General features: G+C 36.3%; 2 protein-coding genes across 2 annotated transcripts in view; one reads left to right on the plus strand and one right to left on the minus strand.

Annotated features, from left to right (window-relative positions):
• Nucleotides 1-4,671, plus strand: part of LOC136037517 (actin, alpha skeletal muscle-like) — a 10,285-nt gene extending 5,614 nt beyond the window's left edge. The window contains exons 3-4 of the mRNA XM_065720238.1: nucleotides 1,753-2,048; nucleotides 3,434-4,671. Coding sequence (XP_065576310.1) covers nucleotides 1,753-2,048; nucleotides 3,434-3,577 — 440 coding nt within the window. The 3' untranslated portion in view covers nucleotides 3,578-4,671. The remainder of the gene's footprint in view (nucleotides 1-1,752; nucleotides 2,049-3,433) is intronic.
• A 7,514-nt stretch (nucleotides 4,672-12,185) lies between these two features.
• The window catches only part of LOC136038030 (prolyl 3-hydroxylase OGFOD1-like), an 82,298-nt gene continuing 75,978 nt past the window's right edge, over nucleotides 12,186-18,505 (minus strand). The window contains exons 8-9 of the mRNA XM_065720965.1: nucleotides 17,625-17,827; nucleotides 12,186-12,417 (exon numbers count right to left, since the gene is read on the minus strand). Of these exons, the coding sequence (XP_065577037.1) occupies nucleotides 17,625-17,827 (203 nt within the window). The 3' untranslated portion in view covers nucleotides 12,186-12,417. The remainder of the gene's footprint in view (nucleotides 12,418-17,624; nucleotides 17,828-18,505) is intronic.

Below are 18,505 nucleotides of genomic sequence, written 5' to 3' on the forward strand. Positions count from 1 at the left end.
TATCTGTGGGCCCTATCCCCCATAACAACCAATTTTAGAGGCACAGATACAAAATATTTCCGGGAATCAAGACGTATAAAAAAATATTTCTACCCCCCCCCCATTCAAAACTCCAAATTCATTTGAACGCTTCCAGGGTATGAAAGCATATCCTGGCACTAGAACTTTAATTTCTTATAGAATGAGCCCTCTCACGACCTTCTACGAACACTGGGTCGATATGATCACCCCTGAAAAACAAACAAACAAACAAACAAAACAAATAAACACGCACCCGTGATCGGTCTTCTGGCAAAAAATACGAAGTTCCACATTTTTGTAGATAGGAGCTTGAAACTTCTACAGTGTAAACCTGGCGATATCTGCGGGCCCTATCCCCCATAAGAACCAATATTTGAGGCACAGATAAAAAATATTTCTGGGAATCAAAAGATATAAAAATATTTCTATCTCCCCCCTCTTCAAAACTCTTTCCATATTCATTTGAACGCTCCCAGGGTATGAAGGCATATTTGTCGAGGCTTTAGGTACACTCCTTCCACCTACACAAAGATCTACTGGTCACCTGGAAAATGCGCGATTATAGGAAGCTGTGCATAATTTTATCAAGCCTGAAATGAATAAACTTATTTAAATGATGCTTTCAAAGAAATATTTATCAAGAGTTCATTTTGAGGGAGCACGTGAATCATTCGGAAAGAATGGGCTAGCGCGATGCATTAATGTCTCTTGAATTGGAAAAAGCTCGATATATAGTTTAAATAAACTTAAATCAATTGGATAGCTCCGAATTTTCATTTGATGGCTTTTTGGCACCCTTTGGGATAAACTTATCGTTTCACATAACATAATGGCAGAGAATACAATATTGTTTCGGCACAGCCTTTTCTGGTGGTTAAAAAGGTCAGTGGAACTTTCAAATTTCTTTCTAATGAGCCTTCTTCCCATACACTAGAAAATCGTTTTGATTGGATCACCCAATGGCAAGAAAAGCATAAACGAACAAACAAGTAAATATATGTCCGTGATCAACCTTATTAGAAAAAATATATTTTTGTAGATATCAGCTTGAAACCTGCACGATATAGTTCTGTAATATTTCAAATTTTGGTGGCGTAATTTTCATAAAGTTACTTGCTACTTTTGGTTTACCTTCCCCTTTTTTTCAAAACTGGGTACAATTGCCTTTTCGGGGATGTTTCTCCCCTTTTTAGAAATCAAACAAATTTTCTTAGGCTCATAGCTTCTTAAGGGAACTTTTAAACGAACATTTGGATTGAGCATAAAAAGCTAATTGTTTTGATGTTTTGGTTGTTATCAAACTCTCTTTTTAGTGTTTTGTTTACCATTATCCTTACTAAGGCGCTCCTTACTTCGAAATGTTTGATAGGGACAATTGATTATTTCCTGGAATCGTCGGGAACATCGCCATTTAGAAAAAGACATAGGCTATAGTCGTCCTTAATATCTTAATTTCTAATCTTTTAATGCTACATTGAACAGATCTTGTGACAACCTATTCTCAGAATTATATCTTTTCATTTTACTATTTTTTTTTAAATCCTCAATTCTTCATTTGTGATATATATGGTTTTCAGCAATAATGGTCATATGGTATTACAAAATAGTCTGTCCAACTTTTTTGACCCCCCCTCCTCCCGGGAAGATAAGTCGTTTAAAATGTTCCCAAGCATCTCTATCTTTTTTCCAAATATTCCAATTAGGTGCAATTTTATGATACTTAAAAACTAGCCCCTCCTGATATACTGAACGGAATTATTGACATATACTTAAATTCAAGGGAACTAATACTAGACTCTGGAAGATTTCAAGTTCCAGAAGGTCTATTTCATCCTGAAGCGTGGGGTCTAGACCACCCAGGTGTGCAAAAATTGGTCTCAAGAGCTATTCAAGAATGTGGTGTGGATATTCGAAAGGAAATGTCAAGAAGTATCTTCCTTGCTGGAGGTGTTACCATGTTACCTGGCTTTGCTGAACGACTGGAAGAAGAAGTCAATAGATTAACACCTTCTGGAATAACCCCCAAGGTGACAAATTTTCGTTTTTCATTTCGAGGTATATCTTTAAATGTATGAGGAGTGTCAAATAAACAAATTAGTAAAAGAAATTTGACCAAGTTTTCTTAGTCATGTTTTAAGTTCTCACTTAAATCATATTCGCACAAGTAAACTGGTCAAAAGGTCAAGTTCGGGTATTTTTCAATAAGGTACCACATACCATTCATTGCAAACAAATACAAGCCGAATGACCAAACTTGATCCGTCCCAAAAATCTCAGGTGAATTTAAGAAGCCAATGATAAAAATTGTTTATTAATATTTGTTTATTCACCATTGATGATGGAGTTTTAAAATATAAAAAAGTTTTTTTTCTGCCTTTTGTTTTTGTTTCCCCATGTTGGATTGCCTACCACACCCCTCCTACCCAGCATTTCTTTGTTGCTTATGTTTTGTTGTTGTTTTTTTTGGTTAATCAAGTGAATTTTCGCTATTATTATTACTGTTACGACAAGATGTTTTGCTTATCGAAGTCCTACTATTTATATACCCTGTTCTGGACAGAACAACAGAACAGGAACCAAGCTCGGTGCCAAACGAAAAACAACCAATGATCGAATGAGGTAGTACAGCTTATACAAAAAACAGGACATCCTCGAGAGTGATGTTAAGGCCGTGATTAAGTGAACTGATGGAACTCGAAAATCCCATGTTAAAATTGAAAAATTATATTTAAAAACTATTTATTGGCGGAAGATACCTTCCGCTAATAGATGCTACAAAATGTTTGCTAGGATTTTGCTCTATTTCCTCTAATTGCTTAGAAATCTTAGAAAATGTCTAGCTCTTTTTCACAAGTGTATTCTATGAAGGATATTGCTTTTGGAACAAAATCGGTACTATCAGGAGCAGAAGACAATAGCCTGTAAGATGATTGCAACCATTTTTCGATATATTTTTCTGTTTTCGAACAGTCCCATAGAATGTTTTCAGCTACCTGAAATTATTACAAGTTTTTTGCCAGAAACAATCGTTTCAGATCGCTCTAGAGACCAGGTTGACAAGCTGGTATAATTAATCTGTTATTTCCGCCAATGAATAAGTACTATTTGAAGTTTTTGACAATCGACTGTCTCTAGAGAATTGAGAGACAGAAGCCTACTTACTCTAACTTCAATTTTGAAGCTCGATGTTTTCGAGTTCACTTAATCACGGCCTTAAAAAATCTTAAGAGGTTTTTAACCTCACTGTAATGAAAATAGAAAGAGGTTCTGGAAAAGGAACCTGCACATGGAATATTGCGATGTATTGTCAATCGTAAAAGCGAAGTGATATGATACACTTTTCGAAATATTCAAAATAGATTACTAGCATAGCAAAAATTTAAGACAAAATAACATATCTTATTGATTTCAGGTTCATGCCTCACCCTACAGATATCACGCAGCTTATCTAGGCGCCTCCGAGTTTGCCAGCTCACCTGCATTTGATCAGCAACGAATCAATTTAGAGGATTGGAAAAGCATAGGACCAAATGTTATTAGAAAGTGGAAAACTTAAACAAACACGTCTTCCAACTAATCTGAAAACTTATCATTATGAATAGGTAAATGTGAATAGATGGCGAAAATACGTGAAAAATTAACTTTGAGGAAATGTCTGTGAGTAGATATAAGACAGATTATGACGAAGTGCGTTAAAAAACATTAATAATTGTGATCAAGAGTGGAGTCCAATTAGTGAGATTTTCTGAGAAAGTCCATTTTTGTCGAGTGAGTTTTGCATAATTCTTTGAAATCTAAATGTACACTTAAAATATGGATATCTTCTGTCGTTACAAAAAATGAAGAGCAGTTAATAAGTGTGTTGTAATAATACCCACATAATGACGGAAGCCTGCTTTTGTTTTCCTGATCTCTTGCAAAATTAGAAAGATATCGCGTTTTTTATTGCAGCCAAAATTTACTTATTTAAGTTCATTTAAAACATCCTTTTATAAAAATGTATTTACCTTAACCAACACAAACATGCGAAAACCCCCGACAATTGAGTTCTTTTGTGCATTGAAAAGACGGAAAAAGTCGAAAATGTACTTGACCCAATTTAAAAATTAGGTCTCCGTGTAATCAGTCTTCGATGGTTTTCTGATAAATCCTACTTTTTCGTAGAGCTACCCTAGCAGTGTAAATGGAACACCGGACTCATAATCCTGTGTCATTGGGGCACGGGTTCAAATCATGGTGTTGACAAGACCCGAGTCCTGCCTTAAGGGCAAGTGGCGTGATTGGAAGCTTAGCCACCTGGGGTGTGAAGGCATTACACCTTTGAGACCTGAACCTCTATCCAGTTGGGTTGACTCCATCACAACAATATAGTAAGATAATCTGCTTGAACAGAAACTCATTGCATCTACTTGAAACCATCAATGGCCTCCTCTGCCCAAAGTACGTTGTGTGAATTCCAAAACCGAAAAATATTACGGAATAGATTTTGTACAGATTTCTATGTTATCTCGATATTATATAACGTTATATATATAACATGTTATATCGTTACTATAAACTCGTTATTTGCATTGCACACATAATTGGTTGGCTGAATAAATGAGTATATTTATGATCAGTTTATTATTGAATAAAATTGTTTTTTCAGTATTTTACCTTAGGAAATTTTTTTTAGTAAAAATGCGGTTTGAACTCGGGGAAATTGCAACAGAATTTTTCTTTTTCCTACGCCAAAATGTTCAGAAAAATCAGCTGAATTACACGGAAAATAAATCCACCAAAATCCCTCTTCCACAAGTGTCCCAAATTTGCCTTGAGTAGGGAAAATGAGGGGGGGGGTCAATTTTTGTGTTTATTAAATGTTTCAGAGTTTCAATAGTCGTTTCCTATCAAGAATGACGGATCCAAATACGACGTCAGAAATCCTGTTCTCCGTATCGGGATTCAATTCTCATCTTCATAAAATGGGGGGAGGGGTTATTATAGTAAGCATATCATTATTTGACGGATTCCTGCAGCTAAAGGATCATTTCATATGAAATAAAGTAGTGTATTGCCAAATATGAGGTCAATAAAGCACCTTTTTTTTTACTATTTACCTAATTTTGGCCTGTAATATGAGGGGCTTAAAGTATAACTTCCTGAAAACCATTTCTTCAATCGAGGCCAAAACATCAGATCAATCAGTTATAAAGAGGAACGCTTAGAACTCAGGTAAGTTAATCACAAAAAGATCTGATTTTAAAGCATAACTTTAAAGCTGATTCTTCTTCATACTCGTCTTTGTTATCGTCCTCATCCCGTCTTGTTACAGTGTTTGCACACTACGCCCCTTTATCTCCCAGCAGCCAAAGCTACAGGGTAAACAGTTCCGACGGCAGCTGCACCTGAGAGACTCGCACCCACTGGTGGGCTGGCACCGCACCATCTTCAGCAGACTTTCTGGTGCTGGTGAAGCATCTGTCATAATGGGAAGATACATATGCCGTGAAGAAGAGAGGCACCAAGCACACTCGTCAGACTTTAGCGAATTGGACGCGTCCTGACACTTCATTATTTGCAAATAGCACCCGTAAAAGTGGTACTTTGCGGCAGCCAAAGCTTTCAAAAGCCACTCTGCCTGAACGAAAGCATAGGAACTGCTTTGTATATGCGGAGCGAAACTTTCTCTCCATCTTCGGTGAATCTCCTGGTGGTTGGATCCTGGTGTCAAGAAGATCTTGCAAGCATTCTTAAAAATGACATCTTTAAGTGACAAGAAAACTACTGCTGGTTTCCCCTTGAAGTCCAGATGTTGTATCGCAGTCAGACATTGCGTGGCAAATGAGTAGATTTTCTGCTACTTCGGTTCCTAGTTTGTACTTGATCCTTTTTTATGTCATACACTCGTCGGTTATTTTCATGCGTTTCTGTCTTCATAAAGATATCACATACATCAAGGTTGGCATAATACAGCAGAAGGACTGACTTATTTATTTATTTGTAACTCACAAATGAATACAGATAATGGACCTGTGGAGTAATGGAAAAAAACTAACACTACATTGTCCCAACTATTAATATGTCGATATCATTCTAAACAAAATTGATCGGCAAAGTTTCAGCACAACTGACTGCAGTTTGTACAACTAAGACATCGGCCTCATCTTGAGCCCGTAGAACTTTACATCCTGAGTTCGCCAGCCTCTCAGTAAGTAAGTCGATGAAGCGTTGTCTATTTTTCGGACTTCTCAAAAATTTATCTTTGCTTTTAACGATCATATTAGGAAAGAATTCAATTATTAAATGTGACAAACCTATAGTTCTCTTCAGCTGTGTGCAATTTTTCGTCGTTGGTGTATCAGGGTAACATCGAAAAACTACCATTGCCTGACCGAAATGTCTTTCGGCACAATCTATGTAAGATTTTGCTATCTTAGAGTATGAGAATGCAGAAGTCTAATGTATTTTATGTACTAGCCAGCCACCTTCCAGGGAGGTTGGCAATGTCACTGGACCACCGAACCCCTAAATTTTCATCAGTGCGTTTGTCAGAGGCTTTGTCAGCTGTCCTCATCACCTCGAATGAACTAAAGAGTGATGGTGGAAAAGTACAGAGTTCGAATGACAGAACCTTGCTCAAGTCAGAACCACTGGCGCTGACCACTGATGTTTGACGTTGAAAGATTTGAGCTGGTTCGATCATTTCTCTCTCGCTATCTATCACCACAGATGACTTCTCAACCATAGTTACAGCCTTAGCTATTTTTATGGAAACTTGTTTGTTAATTTACTTCGCTTTCATGTCCTTCGGAATCGTTTCTCCCACAGATCAGTAATCACGAGAGGATATCAGTAATTACGATCAACTTCTGTGAATCATCTCTGAAGGGTTCTAAGGGCTCAATGTATCGAACTGTTTTTTCTGTGCCCAACAAATCTTTAGCTCTCCTCGAAGATATCGCTTCTACGTGGTTTTCAATAGCCAACTCTTTAAGACCAGTAAGGTTCTGCATGCGTTCGTTAGCGAGAACCAAAGTAAGCATAGCATATGTCCAAATTGTCTGCTACAATTCAGTCATGCCTTTACCTCTCGTCAGACCACCATTTCTTTTCATGCTTCTCATTAACGTTTGTTTAATCACCTAATCAGGTGAACTCCACCCAGTAGTTGTCAGTTCTCCAGATTAACAGGTATTCCTATAACGCTCTGTAATACTCTGGATTGTCTTTCTTCAACTGAAAAGTCAACTGATGGAGCAGCCAAGCAGACTTCGCGTAAAGATTATAGCCGGAAGCAGCGAAGTAAGGAAGAGTTTTCTGACTGCAGACAAAGCTCAAAACTGACACTTTGTTCAGTTCTTAGGTTCTTTTTCAAGAACTAATCAGTAAAGTATTTGATGGCAATGACATGTTACCAAAACCCCTTGAAAAGGCAAAACAGGCATACGTGTTGCTTCTTAAAGGAGATACCACTGAAGAAGTGCCGGTGCCAGAAGCAACAAAGCTCAATCATGAAATAGTTCATAGTGTTAAAGAGCGATTATATGATTCCGGAAGTGCCCGTCTTTGGCTTCAGTATCTGGACGTACTTGGAATCTTGAAAATGAACCTAAGAGCTGAACAAAATGGCAATTTGGAGCTTTGTCTACAGTATTTGTTAGAAATTCTTCCTTACTTCCTGTTACGCAACACCCAACGAAATCCTGATGAGGCGGGGTCTCGTATGTTTTTTAAACAATCAAAGAAACTATGACGTAAAAGTCAAAGGAACCCTGATTTGGTGGGTCCCTAAAGGTTTTTAACACTCTCTATTAAGTAATTAACATATGCATCGTTTAGAAAGTCCTCCCAATTACCTAGCATACACTTGCAGCTCAAAGAAAACATTCACTATTACGTAATATGCACCGGCGTCTTAAAGAAGTTTAAAAAAGTGTCGGGAATGGGATTCGAAGCAGGGCGAGGGGGTACTGTGTCACGGAAGTACCTATGGAGATATTACTGATTCCTTCAAATTTTAGCATTGCTTTTTTCTTTACTCAGCCAATGACAAAATTGAATATTTTGGGAGTGAGTAAACACCTTTGCCTCACACCAAAATCAATATCGAATAGCGGGGAAAGTTTTCCGTTGACCTGGATACAGGCTCTTGTATTTTCAGCCATTCATATGGGGAAAATAAAAGCAGGTTGTCCCCAAATGAGGTGGGAGGAGGTTGTACGAAGGATCTAAAGAAAATTGGAACTTCATAGGTGGGGGTTAAGAATCAAATATTAATAGAGTGGATTGATGCTGCAGTATTACTATTAGCAGTAGTAGCAATACGATCTAACGGTAAATGGTGTACAGACTTGTCTGGTGTCGACTAATTAAGACTATTTATGGTAGAATAGCACAAGTAAAAACTATTTTTACCAGTATTATTCTTTTGGTATGAAAAAAAAAATCCCAAATTTCATCCGTAACGGCCATTTCTTCAAGAATAAAAGATTAAAGCGCTATCCGTAGTGAAGAAAAAATTTTGCTCTGAGTTCCAGAAGACCAAAAGACCGTTGATATGGACATCTATCAACAGCTTTCGAAAAACATTTTTCATTGTCTACTTTTAAATTTATGTCTTGATGTAATACTCTTACTCTTCAATTGCATTCACCCAATGGAACGGCTCGTTATTTTCCTTGCAGTTTTCTATCAAAGCAGTCAATACTTTTCTGCGATAGGTTTCTCTAGGTGCGAGGAGTTTCAGCAGAGCCTCAAAAAGAAAAGTGTCCTGAAGCATTCTTTCAAAATATTTTTGAAGAACTGACTCTCAAAAATGCAGTTCTTCCACAATCATTCTTAAAATGAATTGGAAGTCCCTGAAGATGAGAGACTGCACATCCTTTGAGTTGGTTGGGCGTCAGAGCATCTTAGGAATGTTCGTGACTTAAAAAAAGTTTGGTTAATTAAATACATCTGATTCTTCAGTTGGTTTACAACATAATGAACGTTTTCTTCAACGTTTCAAGGGAATCTCAATGACAATCCACTGACAATACCATTAGGTGCTAGATCAGTGGTTCCCAACCAATTTTGGGCCATGTCCCACCTAGGCATTCATTCCCCCTCCCCGCTCGTGACTTTTAGATTTTGTTATTGAATATTTTCGTGTATTCTCCTAAAGGAAGCTTAAAAGGTCAGAGTATTGTCAATTAGGGGGGGGGGAGGCGAAGCCCCCTAGATTTGGAATAAGACCTTGTTACTTCTATTTGATGGCTATTTTGTATTTTAGCTATGTGCTATTTTGGACTGGAGAAACTATCTAACTGGTCACTTGTATTGTTCAGTCCCTTGCTTTTGTCTTTTCAGAGCAATTGAATAGCACTATTAATTTTTACGGTTACTTTTTAATAACTTTGTTTTGAAATTTTACTTTCGTCCTCTTCCTGGAGAATCCTAAATATACCGATAGTACACTTCAAAACCTTGTTTTGAAGTGTGTAAAACAACTCTTTTCAGCTGTCTTATCCGCAATCATGATCTCTGACTGGGGTTCAGTCAAAAACTAGGCGTCAGCTTATCTTCTTATTATTGTGAATCCGTAATCAAACAACAAGTAAAAAACAACAAGAAACTTTGGACTTTTTTGCGGTAACAATCCGGAAGAAAAATGAAGAGACTTCAGCGCAAGAAACTGGAAATAATGTCAGTTAGTGTCGGGTTGCTGGATATGATTTCCCTACCTGTGACAATCTTTCAGAAACAAGCGGAACAATAAATTAACCAGGTTACCACGAAAGAGTGGTCTGCTTCCCCGAACCCATTGCAAGTTCCAGTAACAGTCAAGAATCTCAGGTATATCTTCGGCTTGTCCTGACCAACCAGCTCAACCTATTCTTGAGAGATATTCGGCATTCATTTCTATCGGAAGAGTATTCAGTGCACATTGCCTTAATACTTAAGAATGGATGGAATACTCATAAATCTTGGATTCTGTGTTTTGTTTTTCTTGCTGCCATTTGTCTAGAGGGACTCTAAGCGCTGGGTAAACTGCTGGGAAAAGGGCTTTCATCCAAACAGGATTTTGTAAGACGAAACGCAGTTCTGGTCTATTACAGCAACATGATGGTATCAAAAGACACAGAAATTGTTTTACAGCAAGGTCAGAATTTAAGGTAATTAGTACTGATACTTCGAGATGTGTAGCGCTTCATGTGTAGCATTCAGATGTAGCGCTTCAGAGATGTGCAGCTTAAGTCGGTTCAGATCTCAAGAGTTTCAAGAAAATAGAGACCATGTGAAGAACATTTTCCGTGTTAGTTGCTTTCTTGGCCGCCGGCCAAGAAACTCCCTTTGAAGGGTCATGACGAATCAGAAACATCCGGAAACTGGGGTAATTTCGTTGTACTAATGAAGGAAATATCTAAAGGCAAGTTGAAAGCCAAGCTACAGCGCCGACATGGTCACTATTACAGTCATGAGTAGTAAAATACCGCAGTTGTACTGATAGGAAATACCTTGCACCAAAATATTATTTCAGAAGTAAAATCAGCGACGAGACAAAATATGTTTCTAGAAAAAAACAATTAGCGATCCTACTCAGGTGCACATCAAATCGAAAAGTAGTAGAGTGACTAATCGGCTGCTATCACATGCAAATATTAGACACCAAAAACTTATCCACCTTGATTTGTAAAACTATAGAAGAGTTTTTGTAAATTTAATGTAGTGTGTTGCACGATATCCATTGGAGAATCCAAAGGAGTTCAAGCAAAGCTTAGGGAGAAGGTGCCTCACGCATTTTTTTTTTTTTTTTTTTTTTTTTTTTTTTTTTTTTTTTTTTTTTTTTTTTTTTTTTTTTTTTTTTTTTTTTTTTTTTTTTTTTTTTTACACTGTCACGCCAACAGATTAAGCTTGGTTTTGACTGATTACCTTAAAAACATCAGCGAACTTTCGGAATTTTTCTTCTGTGTGGTGCAAAGATTTTACATATTTATATCATGCAGCAACACTTGGCATGAACCATTTGTACATGAACTTCAAGCAGAAAGTTGGCTGATTTATAAGGCACTTGCACTGATTTTTGGCACAACGAGACACTCCAAAATCCGGAATATGATAATGATTACACCAACTGGTTAACGAACCAACTGGTTAACGGTTAAATGGTAAAATCACCTACTGGTTAACGTAACATCAGTCAGCCATTCGTATCAGACTCCGGTAAATTCCATTACTTTGAGGTAATAAAACGCTTCACGAGCGAGATGGACCGATGCTTCACGCGAAATACACCTGTTCTCGCCGCTTTATCTGCCTTCTACCCTTCAAGGTTTGATTTTCTCGAATGTTCGAAAGTTGAAAGGGTAATGTGTCTTTCTCAAGTGATTCTCGATGTTGATGATTAAGCCTAAGAATCCCACCGTTCTCTTGCCAAGTTGTATCTTTTAAAATGTGACACTTTAAAAATAAACCTACTCCGGACTTTCAAAATTCTATCTGACCTCCCAATTGGCTAGTCTGCAGTGCTAAAACTGGTAAAGCTAGTTGCTACTTTACGTGGGACTACTGCCGATAATGAATGATTCTTCTCGGCATTAGGGGGTATGAAGGATTTGCCTGTGATCGACAATGGGAAACGAGAATCAATAATCTCATAATCATGGCCGTTGAAAAAGAGGAAAAACTGGATTTGGATAGTTTAATCGACGATTCATCCAAGCAGCAAAGTCGCCGCTACCCCCTTTTTTAAATAAATTTGCTCAACCTCGTTCTATTTTTCGTATCTTCATTCGAAAATGGAAAAAAAACTACACTGCCCCCTCTATATATCCTTCGTGAATTGGCACCACTAAAAGGCCACCAACTTAGTATCTTTTTGGGCCTTTCTCTAGGCATATTTTATACTAATGCAAAACATTGTCTGAATGCAACACCTTTTGTACAATGTATACCGTCATTGCAGTGCTATCATGCATCGTTTTTGCTTTTTAAATACATTTGAACGTAACGTCACTCACACGGATTTTTTTTTAAAAATTAAGGCTCTAAATTATAGTCAGCTGAAGGGTGCACGTGCTGCCCAAACTCAGCAAAATATTTCCATGGCGAACCAGTGGTGGATGAGCCCCACGTTGAGATTTTTTTTCAGGATTTCCTACATAAAGAATTCGGCTATGAGTACCTAAAGATTCGAAAAACACTTTTGAATCCAGACACGTTTTTTTTTTATTCTTTGGAGACATCTGAATCTTCATTCTCAGTGTCATAGACTCCATAAGTTTTCAAATCTTTGTTCACTTCCGAGTAGTATCCATTAAGGACAAAAAATTTTCTGTTATTACTTTTGTTGTTGATGTGCTTCACGAAAGACAGGGTTGCAGGACAACAGTAGATCAACGCTAGACAATTGTGTTTCGGCACCACAGTCAGAAGCTAAAATTAAAAACGCACAGGTCACTTACGGTCTATTCTACATTTTCTAGTTTTAAAGCAAATTTTTGAAAAGATGACAATTATGTAAAAACATAAAATCAATCTTTCTAGTAAGATTGAATATAGCCTGGATAATTTCTTTTTCGCAAAATACTTTCACTGTAAATGTTTATAAAACATTGACGCTCTCCTTGGCACAACTTTCCACTGATTAATATTACATTTTAAAATAGTTCCATCAACCAACGACTTTTCTTAATAATCATCGACCATTTTAATTAAAATTAGAGTTTTAGGGAAAAATTTTCAGGTGCTGAAATTCGAAAATTTCGAAATTTGAACCGTTTGATCTGAGCCAATGGTGACTGGCAGGGTAAGTTCATCTCCCTAATCAGGTTTTTAAAACCCTCAATGCGTAAGACCACAGTTTTGCTCAAACTGTACATTGACTCTTCTTTACATTCTCCATTCTCCCTGTTACTACGGCCCCTGCAGAGCGCTCAACACCACTGGAATCATACAGCCAAGATTAGAAAAGAGAATTGAAAAAAGGGGCTCGCAGACATGTCTATCAGCCGTATTGTTCAGACAGGCAATGGCAATGTTTAGGCGATTTTGAGAAGCAAATTAAATGGAGAAATATCGGAGCGTAAGAAAATTCAAATTGTTTATGCCATCTTTCATCAAATCCAGGCTTAGCCTTTTAAATAAATATTTTTTAGCTCAAGACTTATTTTTAGAGCTGTTCTCTTTGGCTAATGTAGCTTTCATTTGCACTAGTACAAGAATAGACAAGCTTACAACCATGATAATAAAAAGTGGTTCTTGGAACAAATTGATTCAGGGGCAAGTAAGTTTCTAAATTTACACCTGGCTCCCTTCCCAGACCAAATTCCCGAATAATCTACAGCTAAAACAAAATGAGAAAGTTATAATTCCGGTCTCATTATATCTCTAGACGACCTTTAAGCAAATATGTCTCTGTAGGGTTAAAAAAGGTATAACTGGACAATGAACAGGTATGTTTAACTAGAAGATCGTTGCACAAAACGCAGGGCGATAGACAAATAACTGGTGTATGCAATCTTTGCTCCAAACTGATTCGGATTTTAAAAAAAGTGGGTAAATGACGTGAGATTTTGAAGGAAAAGAATAAAAAATACATGGATCAAAAGGACGTGTTACGAACCAGGAAAAATTGGTAGGTCCTCTGTAATGAGCAGAGTACAGTAGCATTCGGCAACGGGGATGTTACAGGAACCGCAACACATAACATTTTTTTCATATGGAACTATTTACAATTTGTTAGTATGTTTTTTTGCTGGCAAAACATTCAGTTTCAATTTGGTTGAATAGTAAATCTGCCAGAAATAAAAATTGTATCTATCAAATGTGATTGAATTCTTGCTACTTATATTGTCAAAATTAGTGTCCAAATTTTGAATTTCGAGATTTTGAAGCCACGGAATGTTATTCTTTTTTAACTAAATTAAAATTAAAAAAAAAATTACACTTTACATAATAACACTTTTGTTGATTGGTAATGTTAAAGAGACAAAACTGACAATGAGAACATTTACGATAATGAAGAAAAACCAAAACTCATATATGTTCAGGATAATAAATAACACAGTGTTTTTTTTTTTTCTAACATTCACGAGTTTGTAATATGAACTTGGTTCCATCAAACAGTTCGTGGTAACGAACTGTAGTAAGGAGCGACCCGGCTCAATAGTAACCAAAACTCTAAAAAATGGAATTTTGATACCAATACATACATCAAAAGAATCACATTTTAATACTGATTTTAAATATATAAGTTTCATCAAGTTTAGTCTTACCCATCAAAAGTTACGAGCCTGAGAAAATTTGCGTTATTTTAGAAAATAGGGGGAAACGCCCCCTAGAACTCATAGAATCTTAACAAAAATCACACCATCAGATTCAGCGTATCAGAAAACCCTACTGTAGAAGTTTCAAGCTCCTATCTACAAAAATGTGAAATTTTGTATTTTTTGACAGAAGGCAGATCACGGATGCGTGTTAATTTATTTTTTTGTTTTTCGTTTTTTTTTTCCAGGGGTGATCGTATCGACCCAGTTGTCCTAGAATGTTGCAAGAGGGCTCATTCTAACGGAAATTAAAAGTTCTAGTGCCCTTTTTAAGTGACCAAAGAAATTGGAGGGCACCTAGGCCCCCTTCCACGCTAATTATTTTACCAAAGTCAACGGATCAAAATTCTGAGATAGCCATTTTATTCAGCGTAGTCGAAAAACTTCATAACTATGTCTTTGGGGACGACTTACTCCCCCACAGTCCCCGTGGGAGGGGCAACAAGTTACAAACTTTGACCGGTGCTTACATATAGTAATGGTTATTGGGAAGTGTACAGGTGTCTTCAGGAGGATTTTTTTTGGTTGGGGGGAGGGGTTGAGAAGAGGGGGATATGTTGGGGGAACTTTCCATCGATAATTTGTCATGGGGGAAGAAAATCTCCATGAAGGGAGAGCAGGATTTACTAGCATTATTTAAAAAAACAATGACAAAATAAATATGAAAAAGTTCTTTCAGCTGGAAGTAAGGAACAGCATTAAAACTTAAAACAAACAGAAATTATTACCCATATGAGGCGCTCACCTCCTCCTAATACCTTGCTCTTTACGCTAAAGCATTTTTAGTAATTTCAACTATTTATTCTACGGCTTTTGTGATTCTGGGTCATTCTTAATGAATTGGGACAAAATTTAAGCTTTAGTGTAAAGAGCGAGGATCTGACAAGGGGGCGAACCCCCTCATATATGTAATAAAAATATGAGAATACAAAAGTTCTTTACGTAAGCTAATTTATAAGATACGTAAATCTTTTACTAATAAAAATATTCGTAAAAAATTAAAAGTTCTAGTTGTCTTTTTAATTAACCAAAAAATCGGAGGGCAACTAGGCTTCCTCCCCCGCTCTTTTTTTCTCAAAATCATTCGATCGAAATTATGAGAAAGCCATTTAGCAAAAAAAAAAAAAAACGCAAATTTCGTTTTAATTATTCCTCTGCGGAGAGCCAAAATCAAAACATGCATTGATTCAAAAACGTTCAGAAATTAAATAAAAAAAACAAGTTTTTTTAACTGAAAGTAAGGAGCGACATTAAAACTTAAAACGTAAAACTTAAAACTTAATTACTTCGTTTATGAAAGAGGCTGCTTCCTCATCAACGCCCGGCTCTTTACGCTAGAGTTTTTTACTGTTTTAAAAAGAAGAATTGAGAAAAAGAGTCAAACCTTAGCGTAAGGAGCGGGGCGTTGATGAGGAAGCAGCCTCTTTCATATACGAAGTAATTTCTGTTCGTTTTAAGTTTTAATGTCGCTCCTTACTTTCAGTTAAAAAAACTTGTTTTTTTTATTATTTAATTTATACAAAAATCACACCATCAGATTCAGCGTATCAGAAAACCCTACTGTAGAAGTTTCAAGCTCCTATCTACAAAAATGTGAAATTTTGTATTTTTTGACAGAAGGCAGATCACGGATGCGTGTTTATTTGTTTTTTTGTTTTTTGTTTTTTTTTCCCAGGGGTGATCGCATCGACCCAGTTGTCCTAGAATGTTGCAAGAGGGCTCATTCTAACAAAAAATTAAAAGTTCTAGTGCCGTTTTTAAGTGACCAAAGAAATTGGAGGGCACCTAGGCCCCCTCCCACGCTAATTATTTTACCAAAGTCAACGGATCAAAATTCTGAGATAGCCATTTTATTCAGCGTAGTCGAAAAACTTCATAACTATGTCTTTGGGGATGACTTACTCCCCCACAGTCCCAGTGGGAGGGGCAACAAGTTACAAACTTTGACCGGTGCTTACATATAGTAATGGTTATTGGGAAGTGTACAGGTGTTTTCAGGAGGATTTTTTTGGTTGGGGGGAGGGGTTGAGAAGAGGGGGATATGTTGGGGGAATTTTCCATCGATAATTTGTCATGGGGGAAGAAAATCTCCATGAAGGGAGAGCAGGATTTACTAGCATTATTTAAAAAAACAATGACAAAATAAATATGAAAAAGTTCTTTCAGCTGGAAGTAAGGAACAGCATTAAAACTTAAAACAAACAGAAATTATTACCCATATGAGGCGCTCACCTCCTCCTAATACCTCGCTCTTTACGCTAAAGCATTTTTAGTAATTTCAACTATTTATTCTACGGCTTTTGTGATTCTGGGTCATTCTTAATGAATTGGGACAAAATTTAAGCTTTAGTGTAAAGAGCGAGGATCTGACAAGGGGGCGAACCCCCTCATATATGTAATAAAAATATGAGAATACAAAAGTTCTTTACGTAAGCTAATTTATAAGATACGTAAATCTTTTACTAATAAAAATATTCGTAAAAAATTAAAAGTTCTAGTTGTCTTTTTAATTAACCAAAAAATCGGAAGGCAACTAGGCTTCCTCCCCCGCTCTTTTGTTCTCAAAATCATTCGATCGAAATTATGAGAAAGCCATTTAGCCAAAAAAAAAAAAAAAAATGCAAATTTCGTTTTAATTATTCCTCTGCGGAGAGCCAAAATCAAAACATGCATTGATTCAAAAACGTTCAGAAATTAAATAAAAAAAAACAAGTTTTTTTAACTGAAAGTAAGGAGCGACATTAAAACTTAAAACGTAAAACTTAAAACTTAATTACTTCGTATATGAAAGAGGCTGCTTCCTCATCAACGCCCGGCTCTTTACGCTAAAGTTTTTTACTGTTTTAAAAAGAAGAATTGAGAAAAAGAGTCAAACCTTAGCGTAAAGAGCGGGGCGTTGATGAGGAAGCAGCCTCTTTCATATACGAAGTAATTTCTGTTCGTTTTAAGTTTTAATGTCGCTCCTTACTTTCAGTTAAAAAAAACTTGTTTTTTTATTATTTAATTTATACAACGAAGCATGAAGAAAAAACAAAGCTCCTCAGAGCAAATGGCTCAAACATTGGAATATGATCACGAAATTTTTAAAGAAGGGGATATATATATACATATATATATTTATATATATATATATATATATATATATATATATATATATATATATATATATATATATATATATATATATATATATATATGTATATATATATATATATATATATATATATATATATATATATATATATATATATAGATATATCATAGTTATTTATGTAATTAATTTAGATCAGTGTTGCCACTGGCATAAGGACTTACCTATTCATTTTCTGCTTTGGCAATAAAAGAGGTAAAACCTCCCCATTCTTGTTCCCATTGATTATCAGCAATATAATACATCAACATTAGAGAATGTCCCAATTTTGAAGTTTCGGAGTCATGGAGTAATGTGTAATTACCATGTTGAAATCGTCTCCACTCAACAATTGGTTCGGTTGGCAGCTCTTCTTCTTTTTTGCATTCTGGAAAGAATAGCACGCATTAATCTTTAAAGAAATAAGGAAAATGGAAAAGTAAACACACGCGTAAACACGGCTATAACAAAGGAGTTTAAATCAAACAGTTCGTAGTAACGAACTGTAAGTAAGGAGTGACCCGGCTCAATAGTAACCAGAATCCTAAAAAAAAAAATCATTTTTTTGCCCCTATTTGCAAAGATGTGGAATTTTGTACTGTTTGCCAGAAGAAAGATCACGGAGGCGTGTTTATTTGTTTGTTTATTTTTTTGCTTGTTTTCCCCAGGGGTGATTGTATCGACCCAGTAGGCCTAGAACATCGGGAGAGGGCTTATTCTAGCAGAAATTAAAAGTTCTAGTCTCCTTTTAAAGTGAAAAAAAAATTGGAGGGCAACTAGGCCCCTCCCACGCCCTTTTTTCCTCAAAATTGTCCAATCAAAATTCCGAGATTGTTATTTTGTCCAGCATTGTTGAAATTCCTGATAATTACATCTTGGAGATAACATGACCCCCCCCCCTCTATAGCCTCTAGGGTAAGGTCTTGGGGGTATAAAATTTGCCCCATTTTTTTATTTAATTGTTTTTCATTTTTAATTTAATATTTTAATGACATAATGATAATCGTAATCGTAATCGTAATAAATCATAGCAATCGTAATAAAATCCTTTTCTATAAAACATTGT

Source organism: Artemia franciscana, chromosome 17, assembly GCF_032884065.1.
Source record: "Artemia franciscana chromosome 17, ASM3288406v1, whole genome shotgun sequence".
Taxonomy (NCBI): domain Eukaryota; kingdom Metazoa; phylum Arthropoda; class Branchiopoda; order Anostraca; family Artemiidae; genus Artemia; species Artemia franciscana.